At 58.0% G+C, this 20995-nt stretch overlaps 1 protein-coding gene across 1 annotated transcript in view; it reads left to right on the top strand.

The window, feature by feature from the left end:
• Nucleotides 1–440: 440 nt before the first annotated feature.
• Nucleotides 441–20995, top strand: part of PODXL (podocalyxin like) — a 40552-nt gene continuing 19997 nt past the window's right edge. Inside the window, exon 1 of the mRNA XM_036246966.1 lies at nt 441–542. Coding sequence (XP_036102859.1) covers nt 473–542 — 70 coding nt within the window. The 5' untranslated portion in view covers nt 441–472. The remainder of the gene's footprint in view (nt 543–20995) is intronic.

Raw genomic sequence — 20995 nt, 5'->3', positions numbered from 1 at the left:
ACACACACACACACACACACAGCCCCCCCCCCCCGCCCCGCCGGCTCCCGCTCCCGCCGCGCTCCCCCGCCCGCCGCGCTCCAGGGCGGAGTTTCCTCCTCTGCTCATTGTTCGCAGCCCAGCGCCCGCCCAGCCCGGCCCCGCCCGGCCCCGCCGCCGCCGCCAGCGCGCTCCTGGGGGAGGGGGCGGGGGCCGGTGCGGACTGGACGGGAGTCGCCGCAGCTGCCAGCCAGGCCGCAGCCGCTCAGACACCGCACACGACGCAGCCGCCCGTCGTTCCTCTGCCGCCTGGCTCCGAGCCCCAGCCCGGCTCTGCGACAGCGGCCGCGAGGAGGGACCGCCGGCGCGCGACTCAGGAGCACCGGGTCACCGCCCGGCCGCCGCAGCCACCGCCAGGCCTCCGCACTGCCCGGGCTCTCGGACCCTCCGCCAGCCTCGCGGCCACCTGCTCCGGGCCCGGGGCCAGGACACGATGCGTCCCGCGCTGGCCCTCTCGGCGCTGCTGCTGCTGCTGCCGCCGCTGCCGTCGCTCTCCCAGAATGGTGAGTGGTGGCCGGGCCCTGCCGGGACCCCCGCCGTGCGGTGCACCCCCGGGTGGGCGGGCTTGCGGAGAAGCCGCCGCGCCTCAAAGCTGGACCCGTAGCAGCCCTTCTGAGGCCTCTGGCTCGGGCCACACGCGGAACCCGACCTTGCACCATCCACGCCCCTTCCAACCCGAGAACGGCGCAGGTGCCGGCCCAGGGCGTGGGTTGTCTCTGGTCTCCGTTCGCGCGCAGTGGGCGGTGGACTGTGCCGGGGCAGCCCGGGGCGCGCCGGCGCTGGGTGGGTTTGCTGGCAGAGGGCGGGAACTTAGGTCACCGCGAGGCCCCAGGCTTTCGTGCGACCCTCGGGGGCTGACTACTGCTTTTCACTGTGTTGGGTGGGATGAGGGGCGGCATTCTGGGCGCTCATGAGAAAGTTCCCGAAGCAGGTGACAAGGCTCTACTAACGGCCCACGCGGGCGACTCGTTATTCGTTCGCAAAGAGGTTTTTTCAAGCCTTGTGTGCGGACTCAGCCAGCTGAGCCCGTGCTAGGGCGATGAAGGGGGGATAACTAGACCTTCCACAGTCCCCGAATCACCCGAGTGAGGTCCCTGCCTCCATGTCACCAAAGGATCCCTTCTTAGCGCGTGGCCAGGACAGTGAGAACCCCACCTTCCTCCAACCCCTTTGTATGAACAGGAACTTTTCTCTTGCAACTTGGGCCGCACCTTAGAAACACCCCCATTTTTCTTCTAAAGGTGAAATAGTACCCTCTTTGGGGAACAGGCGGTGGCTTCAAACCCAACCAGAGCAGGTGTTCCAAAGCCCCTAGGAACGGCTAGAGTCTCAGCCCCGGAGGTGCACGTCTTTCTTGGCACCTGAAGAGTCTGTAGTGAGAAAGTGATGTTCCCACCCTAGGGTCAGGAGGACCGGCTTGAAAGCCCAGACAGGGAAGGGACCCTGCTGCTGGCAGGCGCTGGCATTTGGGACTAAACTGTCAGAGGGAGGGTGAGCTGGAAGGGCAGTCCTATGTAGTCTCCTCTCTACATCTGCACGGCAGGGAAGCTGGGGCGGGGGGGCGGGGGGGGGGGGCTGGAGCTCAGCACACAGGCTCCACCAGCCTGGCCCGAAAGGGAAGGGTGTGTCCTGGAGGAGGGCGCGCAGTGTGAGGACCGCACTCACTGAAGATCTGCACAGCTGGCAGGGCTGAGAAGATGCAGAGAAAGTGTTCTCTCAGCCCTGCTCTCGGGGCAGCGGGCTTCAGTGTGGCCTTGGCCAGCAGTCTCTCTGTAAGGAGCCTCTTCGCGCACCCAGGAGGGAGAAGGGCTAGTTCCCAGTGCTTCTGAGCTTAGAGGTGCTGAGCTGTGAGGAGAGGGCGTGGGCTGTGGGGCAAGACTCCATCCTCCTGCCCTAAGAGGAGGTGCTCTGGAGCCTCACGGGAAGAGCCGCAAGCCCAGCTCTGCTGGCTTCACAGTGGACTGTCTCCCCTGGCATCTGGGCACTGTCCAGAAGCCCTGTCCCTTCCGGAAGGCCGCCCTCAAGCCTTGCGGGGCATGGCATATGGTAGGAGCTTGATAAGTGGTAAACAAAAAACAACCAGAACCTTCCTCCTGCCCCCATCAGCAAGTCACTCGGCCTCTCCCAGCTCCCCCAAAATACTATTATTAGAATATGCAATGATAAAGGGAAATGCTTTGAAAAGTGTAAATCATCAAGGGGTTATTATTATTTGCATAGAGAAACCAGAAATGCCTGACGGGGTGCAGGCTTGGTGTTTAGGGGCTGTGGAGGGAGTCGGTAAGGACAGCTCTGTCTCTGCCCTTCTGAAGGTGTGGCTACCTGGGTCGTCAGGGATGGTGTCACCCCCAAAACTGCTGGAGTCCTGTGATTCAGTGCTAAGAATCATACAGTGAGTGAGTCTCCTTAACAAAGGAATGATCTCTGGCCAGGTCCCCTGGGAGCTTACCTTCTTAGACAGGCGGATCATGCAGCCCACAGCACGAACAGCATGAAAGCCAGGAGCCCGACAGTGCAGACCCCTTCCCAGTGCTTTTTAGTTTGATACCCATTTGGTTGAATCACATGGCAAGTCATGGCTCTGAGCCTCAGTTTCCTTACGTGTAAAGTGATAACAAATCTCTAACCTGCAGGTCGATCTGAAGATAACTTATGTGATGAGCTTGATATTGTGCCCAACTCCTGGTCAGAGCTCAATCAATCCTAGCTATTATGATTGAGCATGTATACTGGGCACTTGGTTGGATCCAGTATGAGGATCCTGCTCGTGTTTGTGGGTGTCCATCCATATGTAGTGAAAAAATGGAAACTTACAGTGCTAAGTGGTGTGGGAAAGGCAGCCTTGGTTAGAGAAACGCGAAGATTTGGGAAGAGGTGACCTGGGCAAAGCTTCCTGAAGGAGGTGGGGGTTTATATGGGGATTTTAACATCAAAGGGCCAGCATGGGATAGGAGACCATTTCCTAGGGTGGCTGAGGCTAAATGAATTGCAGGGTGCAGGGGACAGATTAGAGGCTAGGGGTCATGATGGGCGTTCTTGGAGGGGGTCAGTGAGCTGCTGGGAGGCTTTGGGGAGGGATAGAATGAGGGACAGCAGGTGTTCTTAGCATGGCACTACTTGGGCATGGCTTTGAAGCAGGAGTGAGCAAGACGTGGGGGTGCGGTGGGGGCAGACTGATCTAAGCAGGTCTGAGAAGAGGAGGGGTAGGGGGACAGGCCGGAAAGGGATGAGAAGACTGAGGTCACCAAGGCACCAGGTGGCAACTTGCCAGGACTGCGTGGAGTGGCCACCCAGGAAAGGGCAGAGGAGGGGAGCTTGGCCTTTGTGGGCTGGTTCTCTTAGGGTGGCCCTGGGCCTAGAGAAGTCAGGGCACAGAGGTGGGGGGAGGGGACAGCAGGGAGGCTGCACCCCACCTGCCTTTTCCTCAGGAATCCATGTTGGAAGGGAGAGGGGGGCTCCCGCTGCTGGCGGGGGAGGGGCTGATAGCTGCCCTTTGGAGGCTGAGAGAGGAAGAGGGCTCCTTCTGGCTCGAGTTCCTCGGAACCAGGGAGGGCTGGACAGTTAGCTCCTGCCCGTCCTCAGGTATCCTCCTGCTGAGAAGCCGTCCCTGCTTTCCTAGATGGAACCGTGGCCTGTCTGTGCCTCCCCGACATGAGGTGACAATCCCAAGGACGCAGCAGTATATTCATCTCCCCCTCCAGAGCCCAGCCCAGCATCGGGCACTGAGCGGTTGCTCAGAGTTTTATCTGGGCTGTTGAACTGAGGGGAGCCAGGCCTAGCCCCCAGCTCCAGGCTCTCTGGGAGGCAGCCGTGCCAGCTCGCATCCTGGGCAGTGATGATGCCAGGGCTGGTGGAAGCAACTGCTGAGGGCCCGGGGCTTCTGGGCTTGGGATCCCCTCCCAGGCCAGTGGCTACTGTGAGGACAGTTTATTGCCAGGCCTGCCCCCTATTCCTGAGGCAATGGGAGGAACCCTCCGGACAGCCCACTGCACTTCAAGGGAGCGAGGCTGGGATCAGATGGCCCCTACGCTGGGAGGCCTGCTACACGCCCTTCCCACCCAGGGGCCCGCTGCCGTCTGCCGAGTGCAAGCCCTCCCTCCCACAAACTGGGAAAAGGAGGACGAGCTTCCTCTGCGGGCTCCCTGCTCACCAGCCCGAGGCCCCGGGCCCAAGCCCCCCAGAGACTTCCTCAGAACTAGAGGCTGGGGAGCTCTGGGCTTCCTATTTGTGCCGGTGGGGTAGGAAGCAGGGCGGGGAGCTCAGCGGGTGGGGGTGAGGGTGTTCCTGTCACATCCCAGTCCCAGGAACATGGTGAATTTGCACAGGCCTCTCCCTGCCATGTGTCCTGTCCACTGGGTGGGGCTGTGAGAAGATCAAGTGAGGTGGCAGATCTGAAATTGTGACTCGGGGGTCACACAGGCCTCACACTGGAGGTAATTCTGTCAAGGACAGCCTTCCTGGGCATCGACACAGAAGACTTCATGTCGGCAGATCTCACGGTGAGAGTCCTTCAAGGAGGCCGTGCAGAGTAGAGTTCGGTTGGCAAAGGCCATCTGCACACCGCTGCCAGGTCAACTAGAGAATCATGGAACACAGGATTCTGGAGCCGGGGTGCTTCTGGGAAACATCGACACCTGCTCTTTCAGACGAGGGCATGCAGACCAGGCTGTGAGGTCGCTTGCCCAAGTTCCCAGGGACTCCCGGGCGGCTTCCGGGGGCTGTGGGGACACGTGTGCAGCCACAGGTGCTCGTCACTGCACCTTTCTCCTGGGCAGTAGAGAAGCTCGTTCACGTGCTCTTCAGAAAGAGACGCACGGTGGCGACAACTCTACACCCCACCCCTGCACCATCAGGGTGAGCTGAGGCGTGGAGCCACTTTGTTCATCAAGAGTTAGGCTCGCCCTGGCCAGTTTGGCTCAGCGGTTGAGCCTCGGTCTGCAGACCAATGAGTCCCGGGTTTGGTTCCCGCTAGGAGCACGTACCACACACAAAAAAAGAGTTAGGCTCTGCAGGGCCCCCCGAGTACCGGGTCTCAGTGCTGGCCACCGTGCATTGTGACTGTTTGTCTCCTGCCAGGAAGCCCCTGTAGTGTCCACACACCCAGCCGGAACCTGGAACAAAGAGGTGGTCAGAAGTGCTGCTTGGAAGATGGCACATGAAGCGCAATTGACAGCAGATTCAGGAGCAGCCCCTCCCCACACCCACACTCCACACCCCACACCCCACACCCCAAGCTCTGGTATTGGCTCTGAGCTCTGACCCCGCCCTGAACCGCTGTAGCAGACCCTCAGCTTAGCTTGGCCTCCTAGCCCACCCTTTGTCCCCACCCCTTTCCCCAGCGCACGCCACCACCACCCTTTCTTCCTTTGTAGCCTTATTCCCCTCGGGTCAGCCACCTCGAACTTCCCTAGGGCCAGGGCGCAGGGTGGCACCTTGTCCGCCAATTGTCATGGCCGGAAGGCTGTGTGCCTCAGCCCCAGGGGGAGAGAATTCTGAGTAGTAGCTGAGTGTGACTTGCCTTGAAAGCCCAGGTTGGGGTTCAGGGGGCCCTCCTAGAGCCAGATCCCAGCAGCCCACAGCTGTCTGATCTCTAACCTTGCAACTCCCAGGTCAACATAGAAGGGATAGTGGGGAGGCAATTCTTTTTTTTTTTTTTTTTTTGGTGGTACGTGCCCCTAGTGGGAACCGAACCCGGGACTCTCTGGTCCACAGGCCGACGCTCAACCACTGAGCCAAACTGGCCAGGGCAGGGGAGGCAATTCTTGAACATAGCAGCCAGGTGTGAGGCCAGCACTACTCCCCCTGAAACCCATGGATCTCTGTCCCAGGACTCCCTCTGTCCCCATCCAGACCGACTCCTGTGCTAACCTGCTCTGAACATGCTGACTAGAACTAGAGTCTCCAGCTGGGGTAGCATGAAGTCGCCTTTGGACAGCCTCTACCTCACAGACCATTCCAGAGGGGGGAAACTGAGGCCCACACACCAAGGACTCACAGTAGATTACACAACCAGCTCTTTCCCAAATATCCACATGTCGCACTCATTCTGTCAGCGCCCTGCTTGAATGCCACCTTCTCAGAGGCCTTCCGGGACACCCTGTGTAACACACCCTTGTCCCTTGCTCTGTCTGTCTTCTGCATAGCACTTATCACCTGAGTGTACTCATTTCTTTGTCTCTCCCCTGAGTGGACTGTAAGTTCCATGAAGGCAGGGACTTGTGTTCAATGCTGTAGCCACAGCACCTAGAACAGTACCTGGCACGTAGTAGATGGTCAATAAATAATCTGCTGAATGAGGAAGTGAGTGGCAAGCTGGTTTAGAACCCAAAGGCCTGCCTGCCAGTTCTGAGCTTTCTAACTACAAGGCTTCTAACCTGTTTCCCAAAGAAAGAGGCAGGTGGTGGGTGGGCTGGCCTTGGGCATTAGAGGAACAGGCACATGGGCGTGAGAGGGAGCAGGGACTTCTGGGAGGAAGAGAGCTGTGGGGGGTGCACTTTTTGTTTGGTAGAACTTGATTTGGCTGCTCAGAGCAACTAAAAAGAAATAGTGCATTATACAAAACAGAAGTTATATAGGTAATAGTTTCAGAGGGCGGGTGTGGTGGGTTCTGCCACCATTTAGCATGCTGCTTCATGGTCCAAGATGGCTAGTTGGGTTCCAGATATCAGGAAAAAGAAGCCTCTTTTGAAGTTACCTGCCAGAAGCCACGTTCTACACTTGCAGTTACATTAAACGGAACTTAGTCCTATGGCTACGCCTAGCTGCAAGGGAAGCAGGAAAGACTACTTTCCTTAGGGAAAGTAATTTTTATTTCAGGCACCCATACACCTAACCAAAAATCAGTGGTTCAGTTACAAAGATGAAGCACGAAATGAATATTGAAATAGATCTCTGGCAAATGCTACCGTGTACCTGGTCCCTGGAAACCATGGGTTTCTCTGCAGCTGCCCTCGGTCCTTGCCTTGCAGTTACGTCAACTTTGCATCTGCATGAAAAAAATGTAAGCAGTTGTCCTCAGTGGCCTGAGGTTCTGCTACCTTCTGGCTGAGCCCATTGTAGCCTAGCCCTTGTTTTTTTGTGGCTCCAACCTTTTGGTACTGACGATGCAATTCCTTGTAATGTACAAGAAAACTCAGTTTCTTCCCACTCAGGCCCCTCCGCCTGGGGCTACTCCAGCGAACTGATGTGGCCTGGGGACCACCATGAACAGGGTCTCCACCACGGCAGGCAGAGAGGGGACCTGCTTCCCCCCACTGGCCTCTGGATGACAGAAGTATTTCTGCACTCCCAGGTCAGCAGGGCAAGACGGGGCGAAGGGAGATACTAGACTGTCTTAGGAGTTTGGTGGCGGAATGCAGCCGCTGGAGGCCAGTGGGGAGGTGGTCTGTGAGGTGCCTTGGGGACCACCGAGAGCTTGGGATGCACGCCCGACGGGGAAAACTAAGAGTAGGCCAATTTGGGGGGAGGAGCTTCACATCCCCCCCACCCCATTCCATGCAGCTTTTATCTGTTCTGTGTAGTAGGTCTCCACAATAATTTCTTTGAGAAAAACTTCTGTCAAAGAGAAGAAAAATGGAAACCTCTTGACATACGCCCTATGTTCTGAAGTTAGAAGCTTGGATTTTAGTCTGAGCTCTGGCACTTTCTAGCCTTGTGACTTCAGACTTGTTCTTTGGACTCTGTTTTCAGAGCCGTAAAATGGGTACGATGCCTTCCTCAACAGTGAAGGTTCAATGCCATTGCGTAGGTGGTGTGCCTGACACATTTTAGCTGTATTTATTTTATTGGCGTCAGCTCTAGCCCAGTGTGAGGCATGGTGGAAAAGGTCCTGCTACTGCCCCTCCCAAGCTGGACCCTGCGGGGCCAAGCTTTCTACTCTGGCTCCTGCCCAGGAACCGGCCCTTCCCCATATAGTCACTGCCCCACGGCCAGGCCACTGGGTGTGAGGGCCCCAGTCCCCGATGAGGGCGGCCAGGATGTGCTTAGCTAGGACAGGGCTCTGACTGCCAGCCCCTCACCTTCCTGGTTCCCATCAGGTGTGTCTCATCCCAGCCCTCGGGGGCCCTGCCCTTCACTTTGGGGCTTCGAGTGAAAATAGGCTTTCCTGAAACCATCTGGACTCAGCCCCGCAGGCTCTGCACGGCACCCTGCAGTGGAGGCTCACATCCACAGCTGTGTGTCCACTGGATAAATCTCGTCCAGCAGCAGATCGAGTCTCTCCCATGTCCTCCTACATCACTTTCTTTCTCCTCAGTCAGCTCCACCCTCTCGCACCAAATTCCCGGTGACACCACCCAGTCCAGGCCGCAAGCAGGAGGCCGGTCTTTCCACAGCATCTCTGCATTTTCCTTCCCAGACAGGGGAGAGGTGAGGGACGGTGAGGGGTGACAGTCCGGCCACTAACGTCCACCAAGGAGCCGACTGTTTTCTACAAAAACAAGAAGTGGGAGGAAGATAGGAACCTTCTGCACAGTAAATCCCAGTGGGGCCCTGCTCTATGCCTCAGTTCACCCAGGCGGTAAATCAGGGCTAGCATCATATGGTTTTTGTTGTTTGTTTTTTTCAATCCTCACCTGAGGATATTTTTTCCACTGACTTTTAGAGAGTGGAAGGGAGGGAAAGGAAGAGAGAAAAAGAAACATTGATGTGAGAGAGACACATTGATTGGTTGCCTCCCACACACCCTCGACCTACTGGGACCTGGGATCGAACTGCAAACCAGGTATGTTCTCTCGACTGGGAATAGAACCACCAACCCTTTGGTGCGTGGGCTGACACTCTAACCACTGGGTAACACGAGCGAGGGCACCATATGATCTTTAAAAATACTTTTGCAGCTATGTCCCCAACTGTGCCCACAGAGGACATGAGTAGCCCTCACGATATTAATAGTTATGCTCTCAATGAATGATAAATGAATAAAAATTGCTTTCTGGAAAAAGAGAACTACCACCCAAAATGTTTGGGAAACGCTGCCTACTCTGTTCCCTTCCTTGGAAAATCAATATTCTGATTAAGTGCTCTGAGCTGACTCTTATTACCTTCGTTTAATCCAGTGTCCCCAAACATAGGTTAACTGGGGAACGTTTTCCTTGTCTCTGTCTTCTTTTCAGTAGCTCATCTATTAACATGTTGTGGGAAATACTGATATAAAGGTAGAGTGACCAACGGTCCCTGTTTGCCCGAGACTGAGAAGTGTCCTGGGATGTGCGACACTCAGTGCCGACACCCACAGTCCCGTGTGAAGACCTGGGCTGGGCTGAGCGAGTCGGACGTGAGAGCACACGGATGTGTGTGTGAGTTTCGCCGTGGGCGCGGGGCCTGAGCCCTCTTTCCTTGGGGCCTTCGTGGGAAACCACACAGAAGGCTGGCGGGGGCCAACAGAGGCTGCACGCACCAGAGCCTGTGCAGGGACGAGGTACATTCCAGGCCCCTCCCGGTGTTGAATAACGGGGCTGCCTCTCAGAAGTTGGGGGCATCACTAAGAGAATTGTGGGTGTGTGTGATGGTGGGTCTTTCCGCCCAGATGGAGCCAGCATGGTTGCTTCTGGCTTCTTTCCTCTGCCTCTGCTGCTTGGAGTCCCCATCCTGTCAACATCACGTGTCTGTTGTCAATGCAGTGTGAGCCCCTCCTCCTGTCCTCCTGCCCCCCCCTGCTTCGAGGGGTGCTCCAGAGGGGGCGCTGTCAGCCAGCACCCGGTGCAGTGGTGCCCGGGGCTTTCTCCCAGCTCTGGGGAAGCCAGGCAGGGCTTGCTGAGGTGTGTGGATCTCATTCACCTTCAGACTGTCATTTTTCCTGGGAGTTGGGAGCCAAATGGCTGAAAGGGAAGGTGAGTCACCTGCTTGCGTGTGTTTTCCAAGCTGCTGCTAGCCCCTGAGGCCGCTAAGGCCCCCCTGGCAGGCAGGTCTCTGAGCTCTGCGCATTCCTGTCAACACAGGTGCCCCAGCTCAGGCAGATGCTGCTCTGCATGCCAGCCCTAGGGGGCGCTGCCGAGCAGCGTGTTGGCTGGGTCTCAGCCTGCGGCTCCCTTCCCCAAGCCCTGTGCTGTCAGCCCATCCCAACATGCCCCCTTCCAGCCAGGCTGCATTTATCTGGAGACCCCAGAGCCCTGCACAGAGCTGCTCACCCTGAGGTCATCCTGCTTTCAACCCCTCTACAGCCAGCTGGCCTAGCACGAGACAGCTTGTGGTGGACATGTGGCTTCTGGGGAGAGGCAGGGAGGGAGCCTGTCCGCAGAGTCTCATTCTCCCCTTGGGATCCTGGAAGCTTGCCCGTAGGTGGAGAAACACCTTTACTCCCAGGCCCAGGGTGGCCCTGGAAGTCTGGTCCTGACCACACAGAATCACCTCTCTGAATTCCAAGGGCTTTTCGGGTTATCCTGTCCACACACCAACTAGAACTGCCCCTGGAGCCGCCTGTTAATTAAATATGCGTGTATGGGGTGGTGGCAAGCATGGAGCAGATACTCGGGAGGGTCCATGTGAGTTGGGTGTCAAACACAGAGCAGGGAGAACAAGAAAACAGGTTTGCAAGAGGAGGATGCTTCACCACTCGGCGGAATGCTTCCGGCGGACCTCAGCTCTCTCATCTGGGGGTGAGGGGCTGGTCCAGGAGAGCTCAAGGACCCTCCTGTTTAGTATTTCTTGGTGGTCTGAAAGGCTTGACTCGCCTGATAATTTTGGCTGCAGAACTGCCGGCGTAATGGGACTGAGTTCAAGTGTGTGGGTGTACCCAGGCGTGTCGGGGAAGGGAAGGTTGGGGGAGTCTAGACTGGACGGCACGAAGGCTTTGCGTCTCTGGAGAAGACTGCAGGCGAGAGAAGCTGTTCTTATCACAGCTGGCTGCCAGGGACAGCCAGAGACACCTGGAATCCCTGGATAATGTGGGAGAGGGCGTGCGTACCGTCTTCCGTTGTCCTGGGGAGCTCTCGTTTTCTTGCTGGCCTACAGACCTCCGGATTCAGTGGCCAGGAGGGGGAGCAAGAGCTACTGCAGCGATTTTCAACCACGGGGCTGCAAGAGTTTGTCTGTATGCATGACTGTATTTATTTGTTTGTTTGCTTGCTTGTTTATTTAGAATAAACACCTTTATTACATGAGCTAAGGTAGGAGGGAAGAGGATTTAGTTGCCTTTCTGGGCCTTGATTTTCCTCGACGAGAGCCCAGCTCCTTGCCCTGCAGCAGCACTTGTCCGGCCGCGGGCCTGGTGGTGGAGCATGGGAGACGCTCGCCCTGCTGGGGCTGCTCCTCCAGCACGTGGCTGGTCTGGGCCTTCTTTTTCCTTTCATCCTCTTTCTCCTACATTTTCTTGGATCATTTTTTGTTTACAGTCTCGTCCTCCTCAGGAGTCAGCTTGCCTCCCCTAAGGTCCTATGGTGGAGCTCATACCACACTCGGAGCCCCAGGAGAGGCGGCCCATGTCCAGGCCCAGGCTCGGGGCCGCGTGCTGCCTCCCCCCTCCCCGCACGCGGACCGAGTGTATGCGGCGGGGCCACTCGGGTTGGCAGCAGGGCGTCCCAGCTCATGTTTCCACTTCTCGTAGTGGGGCGCCCTCCTGCCCCTGGTCTTGCGGCGCTTGTGCCCGTTGTTCCGACAGATGCCCATGGCTTGGTGCCGGCTGGAAAGAGCCCACAAGAATTTTTAAAACATACAACACTTGACTCTTTAGTCGGGGCCACTGACCTCTTTTTCCTTAGATTGTCAAATTTTAAAAATGACAACACGCCCGGCTGGTGTGGCTCAGTGGATTGAGCATCACCCCATGGACTGAGAGGTCCTGGTTCGATTCCGGTCAGCGCACGTGCCCAGGTTTTGGGTTCAATCCCCAGTGCAGGGCGTGCAGGAGGCGGCCGATCGATGTTTCTCTCTCACATAGATGTTTCTCTCTCTCCCTTCCTCTGCCCCCCCAAAAAAAAGAAAGACAACAGCCAACATAACAGTAGCCGTCTGGTATCAATGAATCAAAATCATAGCTACTTTTTTGTTAGATAGGCAAAAAATATATTTTTTGGTGTGCTGCCGAAGTTTAGTGATTGGTTTGTGTGCCATGAGGTGAAAAGGGTTGAAATTCTTGCCCAACAGGAGAGCGAGCCTGCTTTGGGAGCTGGACCACAGAGTTCTGGAAGCCGAAGAAGGCGTGACCGGTGCCCTGTGCTCTGGCTTCTGTTTGCCCATCTGTGCCTGGTTGGGGTGGGAGTAGGTGATGTCTAGGGTCCCTGTGGTTCTGATGTATGGCCCAGGGATGCAGAGGACAGTGATGCCTGTGTGGCTTCCAGAGCGGGACATAACCAGCCACAGTTTGGCCCTGGCTGCTCGGTGGTTCACTGCCTCTCTGGCCCTGCTTCCTGAGGCGTGGCATCCGCCCCTCTTCTGGCTGCATCTTCAGTAGGACGCCACACTGTCGAAGCAAAGACCAGTCTGTAAGGAGAGGTGAGAAAGGCAGTGCCCCGGGCTCAGCATCTCTGAACCGGGGCCCTAGGTGCCACACTCCAGAACCCCCACTATCCAGATGGGACCTGCGTGGCGGGAGGATGGTGGCGATGGACCCAGAGTCGAGTCTCAAGGTTCTGTAGCCCCTTCCACTGTAGATACGTCTTAGCACTCTGGGCACAGAGGCGGCCAAACAAACTTGGCCTGGACATCTGGGCTTGTCACCCACCAGGCAGGGGAGCAAGACTGGAGACACAGCGATGAGAGTGGAGGAAGAAGCTGGGACGAGACACAGTCACGCCTGGGGCAAGGGAGGTGCCTGCACTCCCCAGCCCAAGTCTGAGGCCAGTATCCCTCACGCTGATCTAAGAACACCCGACCCTTGGCTCGCTGGCAGAACTTCGCAGGGACACGTGTCACTCTGCCCCCCCGTTTCTTCTGAAGAGAGCTGTGACATCAGCTGCCTGAGAGCGTGTGTGCTCCTCCTGCCCTCTCTCTCCGGGGGAGGCATCAGCTGTGTGGACACCTGGCTCCAACCAGGGCTGCTTCTGGGATCCTTGATTCACTTTCCTGGGTGGAGCCCGTAGGAAACTGAGCTTCCTTGACTAGATCCAACATCTCGAACACTGGGACGGCTGGGCTTTGTTTAAAAGGAGCCATGGTGGCTTCGAACTACTCCCCCACCCCAGGCTCTTGGGGGGGGGGGGTTCATTTACAAACTTCTTTTTATTTATTTATTTATTTATTCAATCCTTACCCGAGGACACTTTTGCATTTATCTACAGACAGGGCAGGAGGGAGAGAGGGAGGAAGAGAGAGAGAGAAACATCGATGTGAGAGAGACACATCGAGTGGCTGCCACTCACACGGCCCCAACTGGAGCCGGGGACAAACCGCAACTGAGGTACATGCCCTGAGCGGGAACCGAACACGGGACTCTCGGGTCCATGGGCTGACGCTTTAACCGCTCAGCCAAAGCGGCCAGGGCTACAAAGTTCTTTGTAAGCAGCACCCCAACCAGACCCCCAGTGCCCCGAGGGAAGCTCAGAGCGCTCCCATCTTCACGCAGGGCAAGCCCGGTTCTGCGCTCGCTCTGCGGTGTGGTCATGCTTCCCCCGCCCTGCGGGGCCAGGAGCAGAGCCTTGACCCCATGTAGCCTGCTCTGCAGAGGAAGGGCGTTCAGGAGCCTGCGCACTGAGCCTGCGCACTGAGCCTGCCCGGCACGCGCAGCCGCGGGCTGTTGCGCAGAAGGATGCAGGTGTCATTCCTGGGAGGGCGGACCCTCTCCGGGAATTTGGAAAGCTCCGCGTGCTGCCTTAACCTTCGGCTTCCACCAGGCGGAAACCTGTCACCCCTGGGAACTTCACAGGCCTCGTTTCACAGAACTTCTCACCCACCTCCCGAGGTGACTGTCCCCGTCGATGCTGGACTTCCCTCTGGCTCCTGGCCCTTGTTTGTTTCCAGCCAGGACTGGAGCCCGGTCCCTGGTGGAGGTTTCCAGGAACGGCCACCGGGAACCCATACACATCTGGTTATTTTCATGGCTTCAGGAGGTAGCGTGGGAATGACAGTGTGCTCCCTTAGAAAAATAATGACAGAGGTTGTTTGGAACTGACGGCTGAGGGAAGAATCCGATGCCAAATGTGTGCGGACTTTGGCTGTGGAAGTATGCGTGTGCCCGCGGATGGTGCAGCAGGTGCGCCTGGGGCCGGATGGGGCCCATGACAAGCTGTGCCAGCCCCGCGCCATGGTGGCCGCTGTGGGAGGGGGGGAGCACCGCCCTCCGCAGATGGCCCGTCTCCCCCGTCTCCAGGCTCAGGCTCCCGCCCCTCCTCAGGGTGTGGGAGACGCCGAGGCATCGCACGGAAAGCTCTCGCTCGGTGTCTGGCTGATATGATAAGGCCTTCGTAAGTGCTAGTTGTGTAAGTTCAAGACTAATGATGATAAACTGTTTTTGATGGATTTATAGAAAAGTCCATCGCGTGAAGAGAGCACACACCTGTGTCCCACGGTCTCAGACCGGACACAGGCTCAGTAGGACATGCAGTGCCCAGCCCCCTGGTGCCAGAGCGCTTGGCACAGACACAGTAAAATGTTCGCAAGGTTGGCACCCGGCTTCCCATCCGGCCGGACCTGCTGCTCCCTAGGTTTGGAGCATTTTGACATTTTCCCAAATGTCATTTTCTCAAAGCTTATACATGTTTTTAAAAGTGCATTTTGTTCCAAAATAGATATTTCTCTCTCCCTCAACAGGCAAGGAGATCGAGGCCCCAGGCGCCCCCAGGGTCACACGGGCCCCAGGTCTCCCATCCCCAGAGCTCGCTCTTTCTGTGGAGGCTGCGCGTGCAGCACATCTCTGGTCCCGAAATACCTTAAAGACGAGCCGAAGGGCACTTTGCCTCCTCCCAGGTGCTGGCCTGTTGTGCTGACCTGTGTCCAGGACCCTTCCTGGCAGGGAGGTGGCTGTCAGCCGGGCACCGCCCCTCCCCCACCCCCACCCCCGGCTGGTGGGTCGGCAGCTCCTAGGCACGCTGCCCAGCCAGATAAATCAGGATTCACGTGGTCTGCAGCAGGCCGAGGGATTAAGAGGCCTTGAGAAGGAGGTTAGTTTTCTTTCCAGGTCAGGACAGCCTGGCCCCTTCCCTGGGCAGGCTGGCCGTCCCCCCATGAAGCCTGACATACCTGTCCCAAACCTCCAGGGGTCAGCACACACACCCTCGTGTTGGGGACAGCAGCAGTAGGTGGCAGAGGCAGGCCCAGGCTGGGGACCTCCAGGGGGCAGGAGAGGGACCAGAGGGTGCGGGGCTCGGCCGCAGGTAGGGCAGGGCCGCGGTCCTGGGTGGCACAGTTGATTGGATTCCAAGCCCTTCTCCCGCCTCGCTGCCTTCAGCAACAGAGTTACAGTCATGAGTAACCCAAGAATGTGTTGAGATGCCTCCTGCTCTGGCGCTCATTCCTCGTCCGGCGTGGGGGCAGGGTTCTGCCTCTGACCCTCACCTGGATGGGGTGTGCCGCCAGCTCTGGCCTTTGGTTGTCATTAGGAGGGATCTCAGAGGTCACTAAGCCCCCCCACGGCACCCTGGCATGCCAGGGAGGGCGTTGGGAGCAAAACAGGCCTCCCCGCTCCCCCTGCACCCACCACTGTCTTGTCCAGGTTCCTGGCACTAAAGCCCACATTGGATAACTGGCTGGCTGGGGAGCGTGTCTGGGATGACAGAGCTGAGTGGAGTGGCCCACACAGCGAGGGCCCAAGATTCTGCGTGGGGGTGGCATCTGGGCAGCGAGAGGAGCTGAGGAGACGGGCCTGGAGCTGCGCCCTCAGCTTGCACTGAGCCAGCCTGCCCTCCCGGTTCGGCTCCCTCCCCACGCCCTGCGAGACCAGCTGCGCAGGCCCTGTGCGCGCAGCTCAGCCTGCTGGGATGGGGGCAGACACCTGTTTCCGAAGGCGTGGGCTGCAGTGTTCGAGGCAGCGCTGCGCACAGTGGCCACGCACTGGAAGCCACGCATGCCCAGCAGCAGCCGGATGGGTAAAGGCACTGGGGCATGTTCCCACAGACGCGTGGGCCAGTGACAGGCAGCTGGGGGTGGGGCACGGCTGAGGCAGGAGTCCAACAGCAGACACAGTCCATCATAGTCCAGGCACCTAGCCTGGCTCCTTTCCTGTTCCCTGGGGCTGTCTGTCACTGGCCATTTCCTTGAGAGAGGGAGGCACCAGGCAGCCCCATCCCTGGGAACACACTGAGCGTCCCCAGGGGCCCTAGGGGGTGGCCATGACCCCTTCCACAAGGAGTGCCACCGCCTCCCAAGGGGAAGCCACCTGCGTCAGGCCTTCCCTACGCTCACCCCCTGATGCGCGAGCTGTTGGACTGGTTCTCTGAGATTTTAAAATGTCTTCTTTTTTGTTTGCGGAGAGTTAACAATGTAGGCGTTTCCCTCGGTCGGTGAAGGGAGCCGCAAGCCCTCCGGCTCAGGCTGGTGCAGGTGGCCCCTGGCTTCTTCAGGGACAGCTCAGAATTGGGTCCATTGCTGGATAAAAACCGAGGCTTCTACCCCAGACCCAGGAGGGACTGTGCGCATCAGAGGTGGGCACACGCCGGCTCAGCCACCTGTTTGTAAATCAAGTTGTACTGGACCACAGCCCCGCTCATTGGTCACATCCTGCCTGTGGCTGCTTCGGGGACACGGTGAGGTCGAGTAGCTGCAACAGAGGCTGTAGGGCCTGCGTGATCTAAAATATTTACTCTCTGTCCCTTTCCAGTCCCTGTTAGAAATCACTGCGTCCCCATGTCATTATTCTATACATGGGAGGCAAAGCCCAAGAAGCAAGTGGCCTGCCCAGGTCAGCCCCGGCCGAATGACCCCCCACCAGCCCGAGAGCCCGCCCCCGGCCTGCTCTGCCTCCTGGGGCTGCGTGGCACCTGGGAAGAAAGTGTTCCTGTTACACTGGTCCCCCCCCCGCCCCCCCGCTCCCTGATTCCCAGTTGCCGTGGTATTGAACAGGTTAGTTAACCTTTTTGCACTTCGGTTTCTTTCTTTCTTTCTTTTTTTTTATTTGTTGATTGATTTTAGACAGAGAGAAAGGTCAGTTTGTGATTCTGTATGTGCACTGACCCGGGACGCAGCCCTGGCGTATCGAGACAAAGCTCCAGTCCACTAAGCTACCTGGCCAGGGCATGTGCTTCGGTTTGTTTGTTTGTTTGTTTTTGGTACGTGCCCCTAGCAGGAACCGAACCTGGGACTCTCTGGTCCGCAGGCGGACGCTCCAACAGCTGAGCCAAACTGGCCAGGGCTCGGTTTCTTAATAACAGGAACTTCTGGCCCTGGCCAGTTTGGCTCAGCGGTTAGAGCGTCGGCCTGCGGTCCGGAGAGACCCGGGTTCGGTTCCCGCTAAGGGCACGTACCTCGGTTGCAGTTTGTCCCCGGCCCTGGTTGGTCGTGCGGGTGGCAGCCACTCGATGTGTCCCTTCACGTCGATGTTTCTCTCTCTCTCTCTCCCTTCCTTTCTCTCCCTCCCACTCTATCTGTACAAAAAATAGAAAAATATCCTCGGGTGAGGATTAAAAAAAAAAGTAAAAAAAAAAAAAAAATAACAGGAACTTCTGAAGGTTTTCTACCTTGAGATGCCACATAACGGCCAGGCCCTCAGCGGCGGTCAGTGCACCTTAATCCACGCGTGCCTTCTTCCAGAGGCGGACGATCAGACTCTCATCCACGCCCCGGCTTCCCAGGGCGGGCTGGAGGAGGCAGAGGTGCTGTGGCGGGGTTTCACCGGGAGGAACCCAGGCCTGAGCAGGGGGTGGGCAGGTCCCAGAGCCCAGGGGCCTTAACCAGCTCTCACAGAAGGGAGGCCCTGGCCGCCAGCCTTTCCCTGTGAGCCTGAGGTCTGGGGTCAGTGTCGGGGCAGAACTTCATGGCAGCAGGAAAGCCCCTCCCTCCGCGCCCCTGCCTGACTCCCCCAGGCTTCGCCGTGGAGCTAAGGAAACTCTTCCTGGAGCCAGGCCCCACCCAGGCCTCAGGTTCCTCTTCCTTCCCCAGGAAGATTTCAGTTTACCCCTTGGCCCTAGCCACCCTGGTGCTAAGTGGCCAAGCCCCGCTGGGAACCTGGGGAGAGCCCGGAAGGGTCTGGGGAAGCCCAGGCCTGTGCAGGCATGTCACGGCATGGCAGGTAGAGGGAGCCTTTTCCCAGCGCCTTGGGGTAGAATCACCGCAGACACTGAGCACTTTCTGTTTTGTTGTTTGTTTTGTTAATCCTCGCCTGAGAATATATTTCCATTGTTTTTGGTTTTTGTTTTAGATGGAGTGCTAGGGAGGGAGGGGGAGAGAGAGAAAGACATCGATTGGTTGCCTCCCATATGACCCCAGCTGGGGCCAGGGATCAAACCTGCAACCCAGGTACGTGCCCTTGACTGAGAATCAAACCCTTGACCTCTTGGTCCGTGGGCCGACGCCCTAACCATCTGGCTGCATGGCCAGGGCTGACTAAGCCCATTCCATGTGCAGGCACCACTGTCCGAACCTAAAGGCCTGACAGTTCCTGTGCTTACCCTCTGCACCTGTGGCAGGGAAACAGGAACCGAGTTAAGACACTTGCCTGGCACACAAACTGTTTGTGGTGGAGCAGGGACTTGAACCCAGATGGTCGGGCTCCAGAATGCACGCTCTTCGCCACTGTGTTGGGGAGGGGCGGGGAGGGGTCACAGTGGGACTGGGCAGGGATGTGTGCAGACTGGAGTGGGTCCCCTCAGGCTCTGGGCCACACGCCCAGGTGCCGGCGGCAGGAAAGCAGTAAAATTTGCTGGCTTGGGGCAGAAGGGGGGGTGAGGTCCTCCGGCCTTGGTGCCCTCGCCTGCAGGGAAGGGTGTACCCAAGTGAAGGCTGCTCTCCTCGTCGCTGGGAGACCTCAGTGCTGGAGCGAAACAGCCAGACGAGGACCCACCCTGGGAGCAAGTGTCGCAGTCCAGCTGAAGCGAGCTGATAACGCTGAACAATTCCAGATCTGAAGAATGACTGGGACTGTCTCCCGACGGGGCAGCTCGGGGCCCCTCTGGGAGAGGCAGTGCCGAGGAGCCAGGCCTGATAACCCCGAGGGTGCTGTCCTGCTGTCCAGAGGCACCAAGAAGGGGCAGGGCCCCGGGAACGGACGGGCAGTGGGGCGTGACCAGGACCACACTTGTCTGCCCGACCACTCGGCCCGACCGGGGTGATGAAGGCAGGTTGGGACCCTGCCCTTCCCGACATTGGAGCCGTCCTGCCTACTATTTTTATTCCCATTATGAACCTCCACCCCCAGCCCCTTGTCTTAGTCAGTTTGGGTTGTTGCAACAAAACCCGCAGCCGGGGGAGCCCAAACAGTAGACACTTCTCACAGTTCCAGTATCAGGGCAGGTTCCGGAGAGACCCCTCTTCCTGGCTTGTAGACAGCCACCCCCTGGGGTGCTCACTAACCTCATCTTGGGGGGTCTGCCCTCATGGCCCCATGTAAACCTCCCAAAGGCCCCACCTCCAATACCATCACATTGCAGGGTCGGGCTTCAACATATGAATTTGGGGGGACACCACACTTTCAGACCATAACATCCCTTATGCTAGGGAAGTTGACCAGGTGCATCTTTGGGGTCCTTGGCCCAAGCAGGGGCCATTTGGAGGAGTACAGAGAGCAGCCCCAGAGGTCATTACCCTCATTTTTAAGGTGGGGACCTGTGGCAGGCTGAAAAATGTCCCCCTCCCCCAAAACAAAAAGATATACATGTCAAACCCTGAAACCAGTGATTGTCACTGTATTTAGACAAAAGGTCTTTGCAGATGTAATTAAGCTAAGGATCTTGATGAGGTCATCCTGGATTACCTGGTGCTTGTTGACAAGTTTGACTTGGTAGTCACACTTGTTCTTGTTGACACCTTGTCTTACAAGGGACGGGGGAGGAAGAGGCAGCAATGTGGTCGTGGTGAGAGAGATTGGAAGGACCTGCAGCTGCCTGAAGAGGCGAGAAGGGCGCCCCCTGGAGGCCTCGGGGAGGCCGGCCTGCCCACTCATTGATTTCCGACGTCTGGCCTCCAGAACTCAGAGAATAAACTCCTGTTCTCAGCCACCCAGTCTGGGGGAATTGGAATGGCAGCCACTGGAAACTGATACAAGACCCCGGGGACAGTGCAGAGCTAGGAGCTCACCATCGCTGCTCGGCAGAGGTGAGGCGAGGCAGCCTCCCTGTTCCGCTCCCCAGGCTTCTGGCCCGAGCTCTGACCTTTGCCAGGGCACACCCCTGCCCACCAGCCCCTTGCCGAAACTGTCCCCCCAGATCAGGCTCCCTCACCCCTCACCCTCCACCAGCCTGGTTAGGACCCCGTGCTGGGAGGGGGCAGGATGAGCTTTCTTAGTGCCACGGGGACCAGCATTTCTAAGGGGTGGCAGGCACAGGACTAATGCGACACCCCGGGCAGCACACCAGAGCAAGCAGCCTCCAAGGGCGGGGCCGGCACTGGGCAGAGCGGAAGGCAGTGGGCACTCCGCTGAGCAAGAGGGGGGCGGTGGGGAAGGAGGGCCCCCCTGCTCAGGCAGGGGACTGCTACGCCCCGGCGGGAATGAGGGCCCTGGACTTGTTTTATAAAACCCCAGAAGCACAGAGGTGGGGACATACCATGGGAGGGGGTTGTAGCACCTTTTTCAAAATGAGGGGAGCAGAGCGAAAGGGGCTGATGCAGTGGAAAGAGAAGACTTCCGGTAGACTGGCACTGGGGGTCCTGGCCGGGGGCCCCTCAGCAATTAGGGCACCCCAGGTCCCTTCCTGACTGGCCCAGCAGCTTGGGGCCCGCATCCCTTCCCACCGGTTGCGCTGTAGTTTCTAGCTGCTACCCAGAGAGCCGCAATAAAGGGGCAGGGCTCTGAGAGCTGGGAGGCAGCAGCTCCGGCTGGTTGGTGGCAGAGCGTCCGGGAGGGAAGAGGCTCACGAAGCAGATGTCACATGTTGGAAGAGGAGTTTCAGGTCAGTCAGCTCGGAAAGGGACAGCAAGTGGCTAGTTAGCTTGGCTC

The sequence above is a fragment of the Molossus molossus genome, unplaced genomic scaffold (genome assembly GCF_014108415.1).
Source record: "Molossus molossus isolate mMolMol1 unplaced genomic scaffold, mMolMol1.p scaffold_m16_p_7, whole genome shotgun sequence".
In the NCBI taxonomy this organism is placed as follows: domain Eukaryota; kingdom Metazoa; phylum Chordata; class Mammalia; order Chiroptera; family Molossidae; genus Molossus; species Molossus molossus.
This window is presented reverse-complemented; position numbering and strand designations above follow the sequence as displayed.